The sequence below is a fragment of the Tenrec ecaudatus genome, chromosome 12 (genome assembly GCF_050624435.1).
Source record: "Tenrec ecaudatus isolate mTenEca1 chromosome 12, mTenEca1.hap1, whole genome shotgun sequence".
Classification (NCBI taxonomy): Eukaryota; Metazoa; Chordata; class Mammalia; order Afrosoricida; family Tenrecidae; genus Tenrec; species Tenrec ecaudatus.
In genome coordinates, this window is record NC_134541.1 from 6,259,679 (window position 1) to 6,275,066 (window position 15,388).

General features: G+C 47.3%; 2 protein-coding genes across 3 annotated transcripts in view; both read right to left on the minus strand.

Moving 5' to 3' along the window:
* Positions 1-230, minus strand: part of LOC142423234 (uncharacterized) — a 32,421-nt gene extending 32,191 nt beyond the window's left edge. The window contains exon 1 of the mRNA XM_075528458.1: positions 141-230. The gene's annotated coding sequence lies outside the window, so the exon portion shown is untranslated. The remainder of the gene's footprint in view (positions 1-140) is intronic.
* Positions 231-3,577: 3,347 nt separating this feature from the next.
* On the minus strand, positions 3,578-15,179 carry LOC142423235 (zinc finger protein 343-like). 2 transcript variants are annotated; one of them, XM_075528459.1, is made up of 6 exons: positions 15,095-15,179; positions 13,875-13,929; positions 13,032-13,282; positions 12,804-12,862; positions 8,959-9,085; positions 3,578-5,518 (listed from the first exon to the last, which is right to left on the minus strand). In XM_075528459.1, exons 3-6 carry the CDS (start codon positions 13,057-13,059, stop codon positions 4,389-4,391), a joined length of 1,344 nt encoding a protein of 447 aa, XP_075384574.1. In that variant the 5' UTR covers positions 13,060-13,282; positions 13,875-13,929; positions 15,095-15,179; the 3' UTR covers positions 3,578-4,388. The 2 variants fall into 2 exon arrangements, with proteins under 2 accessions (XP_075384574.1, XP_075384575.1); XM_075528460.1 differs by lacking the exon at positions 15,095-15,179 and adding an exon at positions 14,870-15,080.
* Between the last annotated feature and the right edge of the window lie 209 nt (positions 15,180-15,388).

Below are 15,388 nucleotides of genomic sequence, written 5' to 3' on the forward strand. Positions count from 1 at the left end.
ACGCTCCTCGGGCCCGGCGCCGGGCCCACCCTTCGCCTCCCCGCGCCGCGGCTCCCACGGCCGCCGCTCCGACCAGCGAGTCACGGCCGCGGCCGCACTCACGGAGCCCGGACGCCCTGCAACGCCTCTCCGGAAAATACCTGCTCGTCCGCCGGGAAGCTCCACTCCCCGGGACCTCCAGCGAGACGGCGCGTGACCGCGGCCGAGCTCTTCTCCGCTTGCCGCCCGCCCGCCCCGCCCTCGGCGCGCGCGATGACGTCAGCGGACGGTGCCCGCGGCGTGGGCAGGCCCGCCCTCACCCGCTGTCCGGGGAGCGGGCTGCTCCTGGAAGTTTGTGTAACGAAAAGGCTGCTCGAGAAACCTCAGCTCCAGCTCGCTGCCTTCGACGGCACTCGGGCGCCTCAGTCCGCGGGGCGGACGGCGGCGCAGCGGGCAGCGAGGAGCCCCCCTCAGACTCGGAGCCGAGGGCCTCGCAGCGACCCGGTGAGTCTGAACTTCGGCTCCGGAAGTGAGCGACCGCCGCCTGCAGCCGCGGGGACTCCCGCCTGCCCCCCGCACACGCCTCTCGGAGTCAGGAGCTCGCAGGAAGCACACTGGAGGGCACCGCGGGCTCCCGAGTCTCGTTGCAGCCTTCCCTCCATCTGTGCCGGTCCCGTCTGGAGCCACGTCCTCCTGAAACTTCGTTTCGTCGTTAGCCGGACCGCTGCCAGCTTTTCCTGGACCGCTCCTCCAGTCTCTTACAAATTGTGTCGCGTGCGGAATGGCTGGGGAGCCTGGCGGCACAGGCCGTTGAGTTGAGCTGCGAACTGCAAGGTCTGCAGTTTGTCCATCAGCCCAGTGGTTCTCAACGTGTGGGTCGCGACCCCTTTGGGGGTCAAACGACCCTTTCACAGGGCTTGTCCGATTCATAACAGTAGCAAAATTACAATTATGTAGTAGTAACGAAAACAACTTTATGGTTTCGGGGCCACCAGAACATGTGGAACTGCATTAAAAATTAAGGGTCGTTCCATTAGGAAGGATGAGAACCACTGTACTAGCCGTTCCGTGAGAGAAAGATGAGGTGTTCAACTCCCTAATAGTTACAGTCTTGGAATCCCCCAGGGGCTGTTCTAACCTGCCTTGTAGTCACTGAGTTGGGATCCTCTTGGTGGCAGTGAGTTTTGCATGACTAAGAAGCAAACATTGTTTCTTCAAAGAACCCCCAGTTAAGTGTTAGAGTAAACAATCCTGTAACAATGTGGGGTGTGCAGTCGTAACTTTATGGATATAATATTTAAAGGTTATAGCAAAGTCATAGAGAATAGGAGAGGTAGGTAGGATAGAAGAGTCAGACACATTTCATGGTAGCATGCTCACCTCCGCCCCTCTTGGCGCTCTACGTGGAGGTAGGGTAGGAGAGAGCTTCTTTACTGTTTGGGGGCTTCTATAGGTACTCATTAGTCATGCATATTCAGGACTGGGTCCCTAGCTCTGACCAGGATGACTCAGGGTTACTGGGCCACCTCCTGAATGCAAGCCCAAGTCTTGATTTGCTGTCCTGAAGCTGACTGGAGGGAGGGATCAGACTTCAGGAAACATCAACTAACCACCCACTGCTGGGACCCTGCTTTACATGTGGCCCAGAAGGGCAACGGGTTATACATTGCCCACTTCCCCGGCCACCCACTAAGCCTTGCCCATCCTGTGGTCAGCTAGGGCACTGGAGAAGTGACTGCCCCTCGGCACCTAGCTGCGGAGGGTGAGTCCCTCCAAATCTTGAACCGCCATCAACACTGCTTAACCTGGCCATTGAAGAGGACCAATGAAGAAGCCCCGCACTCAGCAACACCACCACCACGCCGTTCCCAGGGTAGCGATCAGGGCGCCAGGTAAGCTGGTTTCCTTTTGGTGGACTCAAGCAAGCTGTCCTCCACGCCTTCTCGGACCCAACTTCCCCTTCCCTGGTCTTGGTTATGGGACGTGATGGTCGTCTCTCCAAGCCTTTAGTCATCCCTTTTTTTAAAAAAAAATTGTTTTATTAGGGGCTCATACAACTCTTATCACAATCCATACATACATCAATTGTGTAAAGCACATTTGTACATTCATTGCCCTCATCATTCTCAGAACATTTGCTCTCCACTTATGCCCCTGGCATCAGGTCCTCACTTTTTCCCCTTCCCCCTCCCTCATGACCCCTTGATAATTTATAAATTATTTTGTCATATCTTGCCTAGTCCGACGTCTCCTACTTTTCTGTTGTCCGTCCCCCAGGGAGGTCACAAGTAGATCCTAGTAATTGGGTTCCCCTTTCCAGCCCACCCTCACTCTATGTTCCCAGTATCGCCACTCACATCACTGGCCCTGAAGGGGTCATCTGCCCTGGATTCCCCGTGTTTCTGGTTCCTATCTGTACCAGTGTCCATCCTCTGGTCTAGCCAGACTTGCAAGTTAGAATTGGGATCATGATAGTGGAGGTGGCTGGAGGAAGACGCATTTAGGTACAGGAAAGTTGTACTTTTTATCGTTGCTACATCGTACCCTGTGACTCATCTCCTCCAAGACCCCCCCTGCAAGGGGATCTCCAGTGGCCGACAAATGTTTTTTAGGTCTCCACTCCACACTCGCCGCCCCCCCCCCCATTCACTATGGTAAGATTTTTTTTTTTCCCGATGATGCCTGATACCTGACCCTTCAACATCTTGTGATCGTACAGGCTGGTGTGCTTCTTCCATGTGGGCTTTGCTACTGCTGAGCTAGATGGCCGCTTGTTTACCTTCAATCCTTTAAGGCCCCAGACGCTATATCTTTTGATAGCCAGGCACCATCAGCATTCTTCACATTTGCTTATTCACTTACTTTTGTCTTCAGTGGTTGTGTTGGGAAGGTGAGCATCATAGAATGCCAATTTAATAGAAGTATTCTTACATTGAGGAAGTACTTGAGTTGAGGCCCAATGTTCTGCTTCAGTTGGTTTTAATGCCTGTATAGAAAATGGGCTTTCTATACATGTACCTAAATAATACTTTTGAGATAAAATGAAGACTTTAATTCTCATAAAAGCTGTAGGTACAGGTGTGAAAATCTAGACTTTCAATTTGAGTAAGAAATCTCTTCTTAGGTCACAAGGAAGGGGTGACTCAGCCAGGGTGCAGTATACCACTGATGAAACTCACAACACTCTTCTAGTTTAGTGGTTCTCAACCTTCCTAATGCCTTCAATAGTTTCTCATGTTGTAGTGACTCAGAATTATTTTCATTGCTACTTCATAACTGTAATTTTGCTACTGTTATGAATCAGGCAACCCCTGTGAAAGGGTCATCCGACCCCCAAAAGGGGTCGAGATCCACAGGTTGAGAACTGCTGCTCTAGTTCTTTAATGCTTCCCCCACCCTCCCACTGTCACGATCCCAGTTCTACCTTACAAATCCGGCTAAACTAGAGCATATACATTGGTACAGATAAGAACTCTTGACACATAGGATCCAGGACAGAGAAACCACCTAGGAACAGTAACAGTAGCAGCAATACCACAAGGATAGGGAAAGATGGGGGCAGATGGGGGAGAAGCAAAAACGGCAAATGGAGACAGGGTGATATGAAAACAATAATTTATCAGGGGTCCATGAAGGCTGGGCAGTGGGGAAGAAGAGTGCAGAAAGACTGCCGTGTATAGTGAAGTGGTGTATGGAGAAGCCATCTATTCTTAGAAGTAAGCTTCTCCTGTGCTATTGTTTGTTTACGGAATGTGCAAACATTTGTCTAGTGAGTACAGAAATCCTCACTCTCAGAGTACAGGCAGTCAGGCTTTTCTTGAAACGCCCCGAGGAGTGGATGAAGTAGTGATTTGTGGTGGCAACATTTTGTTCACTTGTCAGTTGAGGGACACTGGAAAAGTCATGTCCACAGAATTCTACTTTTGTCTCATAGTGAAGAGGAGGTATCCTATCCTCCCTGCCCACATAGGGCTCCTTCCATCTCTTCTCTGGTGTATACGGAAGTGCGCCTCTTCTCCCATATTCTTGTCCATTTTCCTTGCACACAAAACTTCTAATCCGTTTCCTTAGGTGTGTGAAGTGATTTACAATGAATGCCTCAGCCACACTCATTGTAAACACGAGGCTTCTCTGGAGTGAATCAGATCTTTAAGGAACTTTTGCTAACAGCTAAAGCCTCACCCACACATGAATGACACACACACACATCTCCCCCAAGTGTTCCACCTTGTGGTGAAGGTCTGACTTTTTGCAAAAGCCTTGCCCACACTATATAGATGCATTTAAGTTTTTTCACCTGAGTGTACCCTGTGTTGTCTGAAGACTTTTGATGTGTACTTACCACCTCATTCACACTCGTTGCATACACATGACAGGACTTCAAAAAAAAAGTTCATGGACAAATGGAATTAAAAGATAATGGGGTTTTTCCACAAACTTTTTGAAATCTCCTCATATGGCTTCTCTCCTGAGTGTGCCCTCTGGTGCATAAGAAGATGTGATTTCCTGTTAAAGTCTTGGCCACACTCATTGCAAACAAAAGACTTCTCCCTCGAATGTATTTTTTGGTGCATAAGGAGACTTGAGTTTCGGGTAAAGCCTCGTGTACATTCCTTGCACACATATGGCTTCTCCCCTGAGTGTGCCCTCTCGTGTGTGATGAGAGTTGACCTGTGGCTGAAACCTCGCCCACACTCCTTGCACACATGTGATCTCAGTCCTGAATGTGTCCCCTGGTGGACAAGAAGACCTGCTTTCTGGCGGAAGCCATGGCCACACTCCAGACACATGAAAGGCTTCTCACCAGAGTGCGTCCTCTGGTGTGTGATAAGATTTGACTTTTGGCTAAAGCCTCGCCCACACTCATTGCACACATGTGGCTTCTTCCCTGAGTGTGTCACTTGGTGAAGAAGAAGGCCTGCTTTCTGGCTAAAGCTTCGCCCACACTCTAGGCACATGTAAGGCTTCTCACCTGAGTGTGTTCTCTGGTGTGTGATAAGATTTGACTTTTGGCTAAAGCCTCGCCCACACTCATTGCACACATGTGGCTTCTCCCGGGAGATGGTCTTTTGGTTTGTGGTGAACTTTGGTTTCAGGCCAACAGCTGCCACATCTTCTCTATAACTGACTGCTCCAAGTCTTGAGGCTGCTGACTCCGTCATTGTTTTGTGTCTTTCCACAGACTTCACCTTTTGGGCTGATTGGGGCTCCATTCCTACCACTGGGTTGTCTTCTTTGGGGCTTGTTGACCCTCCCCAGGCTGGGCTGGAGAATTCCCTTGAGGTCTCTCTCCCTGCTGTGCTCTCACACAAGGGTCTGAAGACCTCTTCTCTGTCGTGTCCTTGTGTGTTTTCACAACTCTCACCAGAATGGTGCTGCTCTGGCTGCCTCTGGGGCCGTGGGCTGCCAACCCCTGGATGGAAATGATCGTCTGCACACAAGGCTGGGAAGATCTGCAGCACGTGCTGCCCGAGGAACTGCTGACAGGAGAAAGCCAGGTGACAGGAGGACCAGGGGGAGGTTTCTGGCTTCAGTTCAGCTGGAGAGAAAAAGTTTTCCATTAGAGCAGCTTTGATGGGATTTTCCTCTGGATGACACAGTAAAGCGCTCGACTATTAGCCAAAAGGATGGCAGTTTAGAAGACAGGCCTGGTGACCTGTTTCAGAGGTTACAGCTCAGAAACTGCAGCAGTCCTACTCTGCACACAGGGGTCACTGTGCATAAGAAATGACTGTTTGGCAACAAGCAACAATCTTGTCACACTTGTATTTGATAATATATGACATGGTGTTTCCCATTAGTAATTCCTTTGTTACATTCTTACAAATTACACTCTATTGCAATCCCCAAGGTGCCCTGATGGCACAGTAGTTAATGTGCTTGGCCGCTAACCACAGGTTCAAACCCATTATCCAATCTGAGAGAGAAAGAGGTGTTAGTCTGGTTCAATAATCATTTACAGCTTGGAAATCCTGTAGGGCAGTTCTGTCCTAGAAGTTTGAATCAACTCAGTGGTTAGTGGGTTTGAGCACTGCAATCCTAAGAACCAAACCAAACAGCATGTCAGTCATACTAGAATTTCTTAATTATCAGATACTGCTTCTCCTTGGTGAACAGTTTCTATTATAGTTAGTCAGTTTTACTAAAACTAAGCCATACACTACCTCTAATACTTTATTATTTGGAAATAACAGTTTCTATGAAGTATGTGGAAATATCCTTTATAATATAAATGGACCATAAATTACAAGTCACCAAGTCTGGGTGGTTTCTAGATATAGGAGGCAATGCATGAGTGAAAATGGCATAGTGAGGTCTGAACCAGCCCAACTTTAGATGGATAATTATCAGGATCAACCTAAGCCTAATTCCCATAGGATGGAGGGCAGACATACCTCTGCCTTCCATCCTTTTTACAAACTGACATCGGCCAGCCTCCCCATGACCCTCACTGCTTCTCCTGTAGATTCAATGATCCATTGCAACAGCCACACAGATGTGTGTGCGCACACCCACCCCACCCCACCCCACTCCCATAACATACAGTTAACTGGTTTATTAAGGGACTGAGTACAACTCAGGATCAGGAAACTTGTAGGCAGTCTCCCTTCAGTGCAGCAGCTTTCTCAGCTCTGCAGGCCTCCTGTCAATCTCCAGAGGTCAGATTTCGTCTCAGCCCTATCCCGCCGCCCACCTAACACCTGTCACTCCTGGTTCAGCTCTCAGGCCACTTCCAGGCCTCTCACTCTCTGGTTTTACAATCTCTGACCTGGGCTGGGGCTCTTGCAGGAGGTTGCTTGCCTCCTCTTTCTCTTTGTTTTCCTGTCTTTGTGTTTTTTGGCTTCCTCCTGACTTTTTCTGTCTGTGGGGTTGCTTCATCAATTTCAATCTCACCAGTGCAATGAACAGACTAATGCCCTCCACAGACACTCTATTTGCAGTTTATTGATCAATCCTAGTATGGTGCATTCCAATCACAGGGCAGGTTGCAGCAAAACCAGACAAAACGAAGTGGTATACAGTCTCTGGCAATGAAAATCTAGGGCAAATGTAACTCCTTGGGAAACATCTCTCAAGATGTGTTTTCTAAGAATCAAAGCAAAAGGTCAAATAAAGGAGTTAATTTCCCTACAATATGCGAATAGTGGCTACAGAATAGATTGCTCACTTATAAACAAGCACTTATTCAGCCTTTCTTTGTGACTTTTCATTTCTGACCATCAGCAGGCACTTGTTTGTGTGGACTGAGACTGCTGATCGGCCAAATGAACGGTCCCCTTGCACTGAGCAGCCCGGCCACAGGGTTCTGGTCACTCTCACGGAGTGCTCCCCAGTTGACTGAGCTACTTAACCTCTCTCAATAACCAAACTGTGGTTTCTATTTCTGGCCAGTTGGCTCCTGTGAGACCACGTGGTAACTCTACAGTGTTGAGCTTTCAGCCTTGATTCTATGACTTTGCATGTAGTCTACAAATATACTCTACCTTCTAAATGGTTAGGAAGAAAATAAAAGATTAATTTTTCATAATGTGAAAATGATACGGAGCTCAGATCTCAGTGTTCATGAAGAAAGTTTCACTGGAAACACAGCCGTGGCCATTTGTTTGCACATGATAATTACTTTTGCACCACCACAAAAGTGAGAGTTGTGACACAGACAATTTGGCCCAAAACCTCAGTACTTACCATCTGTTCCTTTATACAAAAGGTGGCAAAATCCTGATCTACAATATTGTAGCAATTAATAATATTGATAAATCGAGCCTTAAAAGCCATTGTAATATTTTCAATACATTAAAAAAAGAAAAAGCATGACTTACTAATTCTAAAAGCCATAAACAATTTCACATTTCATTTCAAAAGCTTGTAGAGAAGGCACCTCTCACTACCTCCCTCTGCATCCTGTGCCCCCACGGCCCTGGCTTTGACAAGTCCTCAGCCTCAGCACCACTGACAACTCTCTCCCTAGTTCCTACAGGTCTGAAATACTCTCACCCTAGTTCCTACAGGTCTGATCCCTCACACCATACATCCATGGTCAAGTGTTAGCTCTTTGATGATTTCACATGCTAAATTTCCAACTTCGACCTTGTTACATCCAATCCTCCATTCACCTGCTCTAATATATTATTAGGTTCTCCTTGTATAGCATATGTCACGTTTTACCATTCCATAATGTAGTATCTCTGTATGTAAAGATCGTTGCTGTCACTTTGTACTTGAAGATAAGCCTGTGAGGTTTACATTGGCTAATGTGTTGAGTGTCTGGAATATTACCCAGCACTTAGATCAAAAACAAACACAAACAAACCCGCTGCCCCTGATTCCAACTCTTAGTCCCACTCATGTGTTACTCGGCACAACTGCTTCCTAGGGTCTATTTTTAAATTTTATTTTATGTGGTCTATAGGCTTTTGTTGCCTGTAATCTGTGGAAACAGAGTGCCAGGCCTTTCTTCTCTAGTGTCTTTGGATGGGTTTGACCCACTAACCTTGAGGTTAATAGTTGAGTGCAAACTGTATGGAACACAGAAAAACACAAAACCCTGTCAGAGATGCTATATGCACTACCACCTAGTCAATTCCAACTCAGAGCAACCCGATAGGACACAGTAGAACTGCCCTGTAGGTTTCTCAGACTAACTTTTTATGGGAGTAGAAAGCCTTATCTCCTTCACAGCAGCTGGTGGTTTTGAACTGCTGACCCTGTAGTTAGGAACACAAAGCATAAACCACTATGCCACCAGTGTACCTCTTAAAGACCCTGTAATACAGAGTAAATACTCTGTAGGTTTCCAAGGGCAGAACTTTCAGGAAAGCAGACTGCCACATCTTTCTCTCATGAAGAGGCACATGAGTACAAATTGCTGACCTTTTGGTAAGGAGCTGAGTGCTTAATGACTGTACTACCAAGACTCCTTTGGAACACATTGATGGCCAATCAATATTTACTGAATGAATGACAAGAGTACATCCTCACCCAAGGAGAGCAGATTCCTGTACATCTCCAGCATCACGTCTCTGTACAGGTTCTTCTGCTCAGAGCTCAGTGTCTTCCATTCTGCTTCTGTGAAGACCACAGTGACATCCTCGAATGTAACTGGCTCCTACAATAAGCAAAAATACCAAGCACATCATCAATTTTCCCAAACTGGGGGCCAGATAATATTCCAGGAACGCAAAACACATTCGTAAATTTAATAGTTTAACTGGTAGTCTTAAAAAGTCTGCATCTGAAATAGTTTATTCTTTCTAGAGAACACGGTTGAGATGTAGTCACTTAATACGGCCCCTCTAGTCATAATCACTTAAGTGATGTCTTGTAATTCTGTACTCTATGCTGGAAGCTATGTCACTAGTATTTCAAATGCCAGCAGGGTTGGCCAAAATGAACAGGTTTCAGTGGAGTTTACAGAGTAAGAACGGACTATTTACGAAGAACTAATCGACTATTAGCCACTGAAAGCCGTATGCATAGCACTGAAACACCGTCAGATACTGAAAGCCAAATGAACAGAAGCAGAACATTGTCAGAGACAGCGCTAGAAGATGAGCAGGTCAGAAGTGAAAATCTGACTGAGGAAGAGCTACCTTCTCAAGCAGAGCCCATCCTAATGTTGACTGGAGTAGAGCCTGTGGGAGTAAAACCTTTGGGGTCTTCACTTGCTGATGGAACATGACTCAACATGGAGAGAAGCAGCTGCAAAAATCTAACGATTCGAACTTGTAATGTACAAAGTATGAATGTAGGAAAATTGAAAGTCCTAACAAATGAAATGGAATACATACAAGATCGATGTCCTAGGTGTTAGCAAACTGAAATAGACTGGAATTGGCCATTTTGAATCAAAATCAAAAGGTTTACTCTGCTGAGAATGGCACAATCCAGATGAATAGCATCATCATCAAAGAGATCTGTCTTGAAGTACAATGTTGTCTGTGACTGGATTATAGCTATCTGAATTCAAGGAAGCCCAATCAATACAATCACTCAAATTTATGCACCAATCATTAAAGCTAGTGATAAAAAAATTGAAGAATTCTACTAACGTCTCCAGTCAAGAATTCATCAAGCATGCAATCAAGATGCACTGATAATTGACGGTTAGAAAGCAAAAGCTGGAAACAGAGGAAGGGACAGTAGTTGGAAACTAAAGTCTTGGTGATAGAAACAAAGCTAGAGATCACATGATAGAATTTGCAAGACCAATAACTTGTTCATTGTCAATGCCTTTTTTCAACAACACAAAGTGACCACATACATGGACTTCTCCATATGGAATACACAGAAATCAAATTGACTACATTTGTGGGATGAGACAGTGGAGAAGTTCAGTAACAGTATTTAAAACCAGGCCAGGGGCTGACTGAGAAACAGCCATCAACTGTTCATATGTAAGTTCAGGATGAAGCTGAAGAAAATTAAATTAAGTCCACAAAAGCCAAAACACAACCTTGAGTCTCTCACATGAATTTCAAGACCATCTCAAGAACAAATTTGACTTATTTATTTTTAATCATTTTATTGGGGCTTGTACTTTATTTTATTATTATTTTAGTAAATAATTTTATTTGGGGCTCCTAAAGCTCTCTCTCTCTCTCTTTTTTTTTTTTTTACATTTTATTAGGGGCTCATACAACTCTTATCACAATCCATACATAAATTGTATAAAGCACATCCATACATTCTTTGCCCTAATCAATTTCAAAGCATTTGCTCTCCACTTAAGCCCTTTGTATCAGGTCCTCTTATTTTCCCCCCTCCCCCCTCCCTCATGAGCCCTTGATAATTTTAGATTGTTATTTTGTCATATCTTGCCTTATCCGGACTCTCCCTCCACCCACTTCTCTGCCGTCCGTCTCCCAGGGGGGAGGTTACATGTGGATCCTTGTAATGCGTTCCCCCTTTCCAACCCACTCACCCTCTACTCTCCCAGTACCGCCCCTCACACCCCTGGTCCTGAAGGTATCCACCCTGGATTCCCTGTGCCTCCAGCTCCCATATGCACCAGTGTGCAACCTCTGCCCTATCCAGTCCTGCAAGGTAGAATTTGGATCATGGTAGTTGGGGGGAGGGAGCATCCAGGATCTGGGGGAAAGCTGTGTTCTTCATCGGTACATCGCACCCTGACTGACTCATCTCCTCTCCTAAACTGCTCTGTGAGGGGATCTCCAGTGGCCGACAAATGGGCCTTGGATCTCTACTCTGCACTTCCCCCTTCATTCACTATGGTGTATATATACATTTGCATAATGTCTTATACCTGGTCCCTTTAGCACCTCGTGATCGCAGAGGCTGGCGTGCTTCTTCCATGTGGGCTTTGTTGCTTCTGAGCTAGATGGCCGCTTGTTCACCTTTAAGCCTTTAAGACCCCAGACACTATCTCTTTCGATAGCTGGGCACCATCAGCTTTCTTCGCCACATTTGCTTATGCACCCGTTTGTCTTCAGCGATCATATCATGGAGGTGTGCAGCCAATGATATGATTTTTGTTCTTTGATGCCTGATAACTGATCCCTTTGGGACCTCGTGATCACATAGGCTGGTGTGTTCTTCCATTTGGGCTTTGTTGCTTCTGAGCTAGATGGCCGCTTGTTTATCTTCAAGCCTTTAAGACCCCAGCTTGTACAACTTTTTTTTAAAAATTTTTTTTGGTTGTTTTTTTTTTGTACAACTTTTAAAAATATTTTAAAAAATCATTCTATTGGGGGCTCCTAGAACTCTTATCATGATCCATACATCCATCCATTATGTTAAGCATATTTGTACATTTGTTGCCATCATTTTCAAAACATTTGCTTTCTACCTGAGTCCCTGGTATCAGCTTATTTTTCCCCCTCCCTCACGAACCCTTGATAATTTATAAATCATTTTGTCATGTCTTATACTGTCTGACATCTCCCTTCACCTACTTTTCTGTTGTCTATCCCCCAGGAGGGAGGGGCTTATATATAGATCCTTGTGATTGGTTCCCCCTTTCAACCAAATTTCCCCTTCCCCTCCTGGTATTGCTACTCTCACTATTGGTCCTGAGGGGTTTATCTGTCTTGGATTCCCTGTGTTTCCAGTTCTTATCTGTACCAGTGTACATCTTCTGGTCTAGCTGGATTTGTAAGGTAGAATTGGGATCATGATAGTGGGGGAGGAAACATTATAGAACTAGAGGAACGTTGTATGTTTCATCGTTGCTATACTACACCCTGACTGGCTCGTCTCCTCTCCATGTAGTAAGTCCATAGAATCTATGTGGCAATGTGAAAAATACTATCTTTTTAACTTGTGAGATCTGACCTAGTGCCACGTGGCTAGGATCAGAGAACGAGTGCTGCAGGGGTACAGCTGATGTCAGAACTGATAGAAAAGTGCAAAAGTAGATATTTTGGTAATTTATATTTATCAATAGAATATTTTATTCCCCTACATAAGACTGGTCATTATGAATGATTGTTGAAGCTCTACGAAGACAACTGAGAATCTTATTTTTACTATGCTGTTTATTTCTATAAGTTTATGAAGATGAGACTCAATATACAAGATGCTATCATTAGATAGCATGCACATGGCTATGGAGTGAAATTTAATGTTCTTGTTGTTGGTGGTGTCATCAAGTTCATCCCGACCACTAGAGAACAAAACACTGCTGGTCCTCACAATTTTTCCTATGCTTGAGCCCATAGTTGCAACCACTGTATCACATTTCATAGTACATTAAAATATGTTAATAATCTCAGTTTTTCAAAAAACATTCCTCCCAAAACAGAGTATGTCCCCATTACCTGAGAAATGAGCCAGCAGTTCAGAAAAACAAGGTAATTCCAACTTACCAGTATTTGGGGCTTTCTCTTCTTCGCTTGGGGCCAGTTGGTATCCTTAGAAGACAAACCTAAGGGTAGAAAGAGAAGCTGTGAGAAAGCAGATCACCCACAGTACTCCCCAATTAGCTCTTCTCATCATGGGAGGCGCTTTGCTGAGCTATGGTCACTAAAGGCTTCTCACATGAACCTGGAGCCTTGGTCCCCTTTTCACCTCTCCACACCCTCAACAACTCTCACCTCTTGTCGGTCTCTTCCTGGTCTCCATATCTAATCTGTCTTTTGAAGCCAAGACCTTTTCTTAGTCCTATTTTCCCTAGGCCAAAGGACCAAGCAATGTAATGACCACAGTCAGGGTGGTCACTGCTTTGAAATTCGTCCACAGGGCCAGTGGCAAATTATTTCATCTCCAGATGGATCTTGGCAAGCTGTGGGGGGTGATGTCTTCAATCCTCACTTAGGAAATCTTCTTATTCCCATGTATCCAGGACCTATGAGATGGAGAAGGAATTTCATGTTGCTGCATCCTTGACAGTGGGCTCTAAACCTAGGCCTCTTCAGTAGGGGTCCTGACTTCTCACATTATTCTCAGTTGACAATCACAGGTGTTGGCTTACTTGGGCTTTCTGGATTTTCTAGATTTATTAATTTCTGGTTTATAAGCCCTCTAGTCTGCGCCCCTCTTGCCTCCAGAGATCTGATTCAAGTTCCATATCCCACATCCGTTTCTGCAGCTTGAATCAAAAGACACAATACAGACTAATGCCTGTGGGGAAAGATACTGTCTCCCTGCAGACCAGACAGGCCTGCAGCTGTCGGCTTCGGACTCCCTGCAGTGTATTACTGAAGGGGACCCTTCTACCATAGTCCTTGTAGTTTCTCAACAACGACCTAGTGGGACTATGTAAGCAATATGCTGTGGACCACCAAGGAGGTTGGACACTATGTTAGGCTGGGTTTCGATAAACAAAACCAGTGACACTCATATACGTATAAGGAAGAACTTTATATCAAGAAAGCAATCCAGCCCAGTCCAACTTAAATCCATGGGTCCAAGGTCAGTGGTGCCCTCTTCAGACTCACAGGGTTGTAGACCAATGATGCAGAAGGTGAAGCAGGATGCAGGAAGATCACAGGCCTGTGGGTGCACAATGGCATGGATTTAAGGTCAGTAGAAACATGGCAGGGCATCAGTAGCTCTCAGGGTTGGGTGGCCCATATGGGGTCACCCCTGTAGGCAGACACTGAGTCCCAGCAAGTTGGAAGGTGAAGGGGTAGAGAAATAGAAATAAATTGACTGGGGGTTGGGGTGTGGGTAGAGAAGTTTTCAGTGTCTCATAAAAGGCTACACCTCCCATGAGACATCATCAGACAAAACTTGTTTAGATGCAAATGGAGATTCAGTTCTCCAGCAGCAGAGTGCGTTCTGCTTTGGGTTCAAGCCAAACATCCCCACCCGCGACCCCGCAAGACTCCACCCCAACACAACCACCCCCTAACTCCCATCACCACCCTAAAATCCCCAGGAACCACAGATCCACATACTGAAATCAAGGTCACCTTCAATCCTTTCCCCCAGGCCCTCAACAAACCAAAGTTTTGAGACCGACAGAGGCACCTTCATCCCGGCCCTTGCTCAATGACGTCGGGGTGTCTCCAGCTTCCACCAACAAACGTACCCTCATATGCAAGAGAGGCTCTGGATTCCCAACGTGTCTCGGAAATACAGGGCCAATTACGCGTTCCCACCCTAAAATTGGCGGGTTTGCCCCCTCGCCGCGCCCCCACTGACAGGGCATGCGAGTCTCTGGGCGCTGGCGGAATGCTTGCCCGCAGCTCCAAGAAACCGCGAAAGGCCTCTCTGAGCCCGCCGGCCGTCGCGCAGTAACCCGGACAGAGAGAGAGAGAGAACGAACATTCCGAGCCCGAGCGGCCGCGGAGCCTCCCCCAACTCCGGGACTGAGGATGCCTCCACCCAACCGGGGTACAGACGCGTCCCCTTCCCCACACACGGAGCCCGGAAACCCGAGCAGCCAGGACCCAGCCCCCGAACCCTCCCCGTCCGACGCTGGGCCCACCTTCCCTGCCCTCGTGACCGCGCGGGAAAAGCCACTCGGGCGTCGAGGACCCCGCGGCCGCGCTCGTCCGTCCGTCCGTCAGTCAGCGGGGCGGGCTTCCCGGGAGCCCGTCCGCAAGGCGCTCAGGCTGCGGCTCCCTCGGCCGCCACAGAGCCGCCGCGGGGCAGGCGGGACGGGACAGGGTGGTCACTGCGTCCTCGGCTCCCGGTCCCGCCCTCAGAATACCTGCTCGTCACCCGCAGCCGCTCCGAAAGCCCCGACTAGCTCCTGTCCCAGGAGCCTCAAGGCGCCTCTCGGCGCGCGGCTGACGTCAGAAGGCGCTTCCGGTCGCTGGCGGTGACAGCTTCCGTCTGAGCTTGGCCCCCTCCCTGTGGTGGGGTCCATTCGCAGTCTGAGCGCCCGCACAAGTCCGGGTACGGCTGCGCTGGTGGCGCAGTGGTGGCTGCTAGCCGGGAGCAAGGGGAGGCGTTCCATCCGGTCCGGCCTCGCCGTCTCGGCCCCACAGGCTCCCTGCAGTCG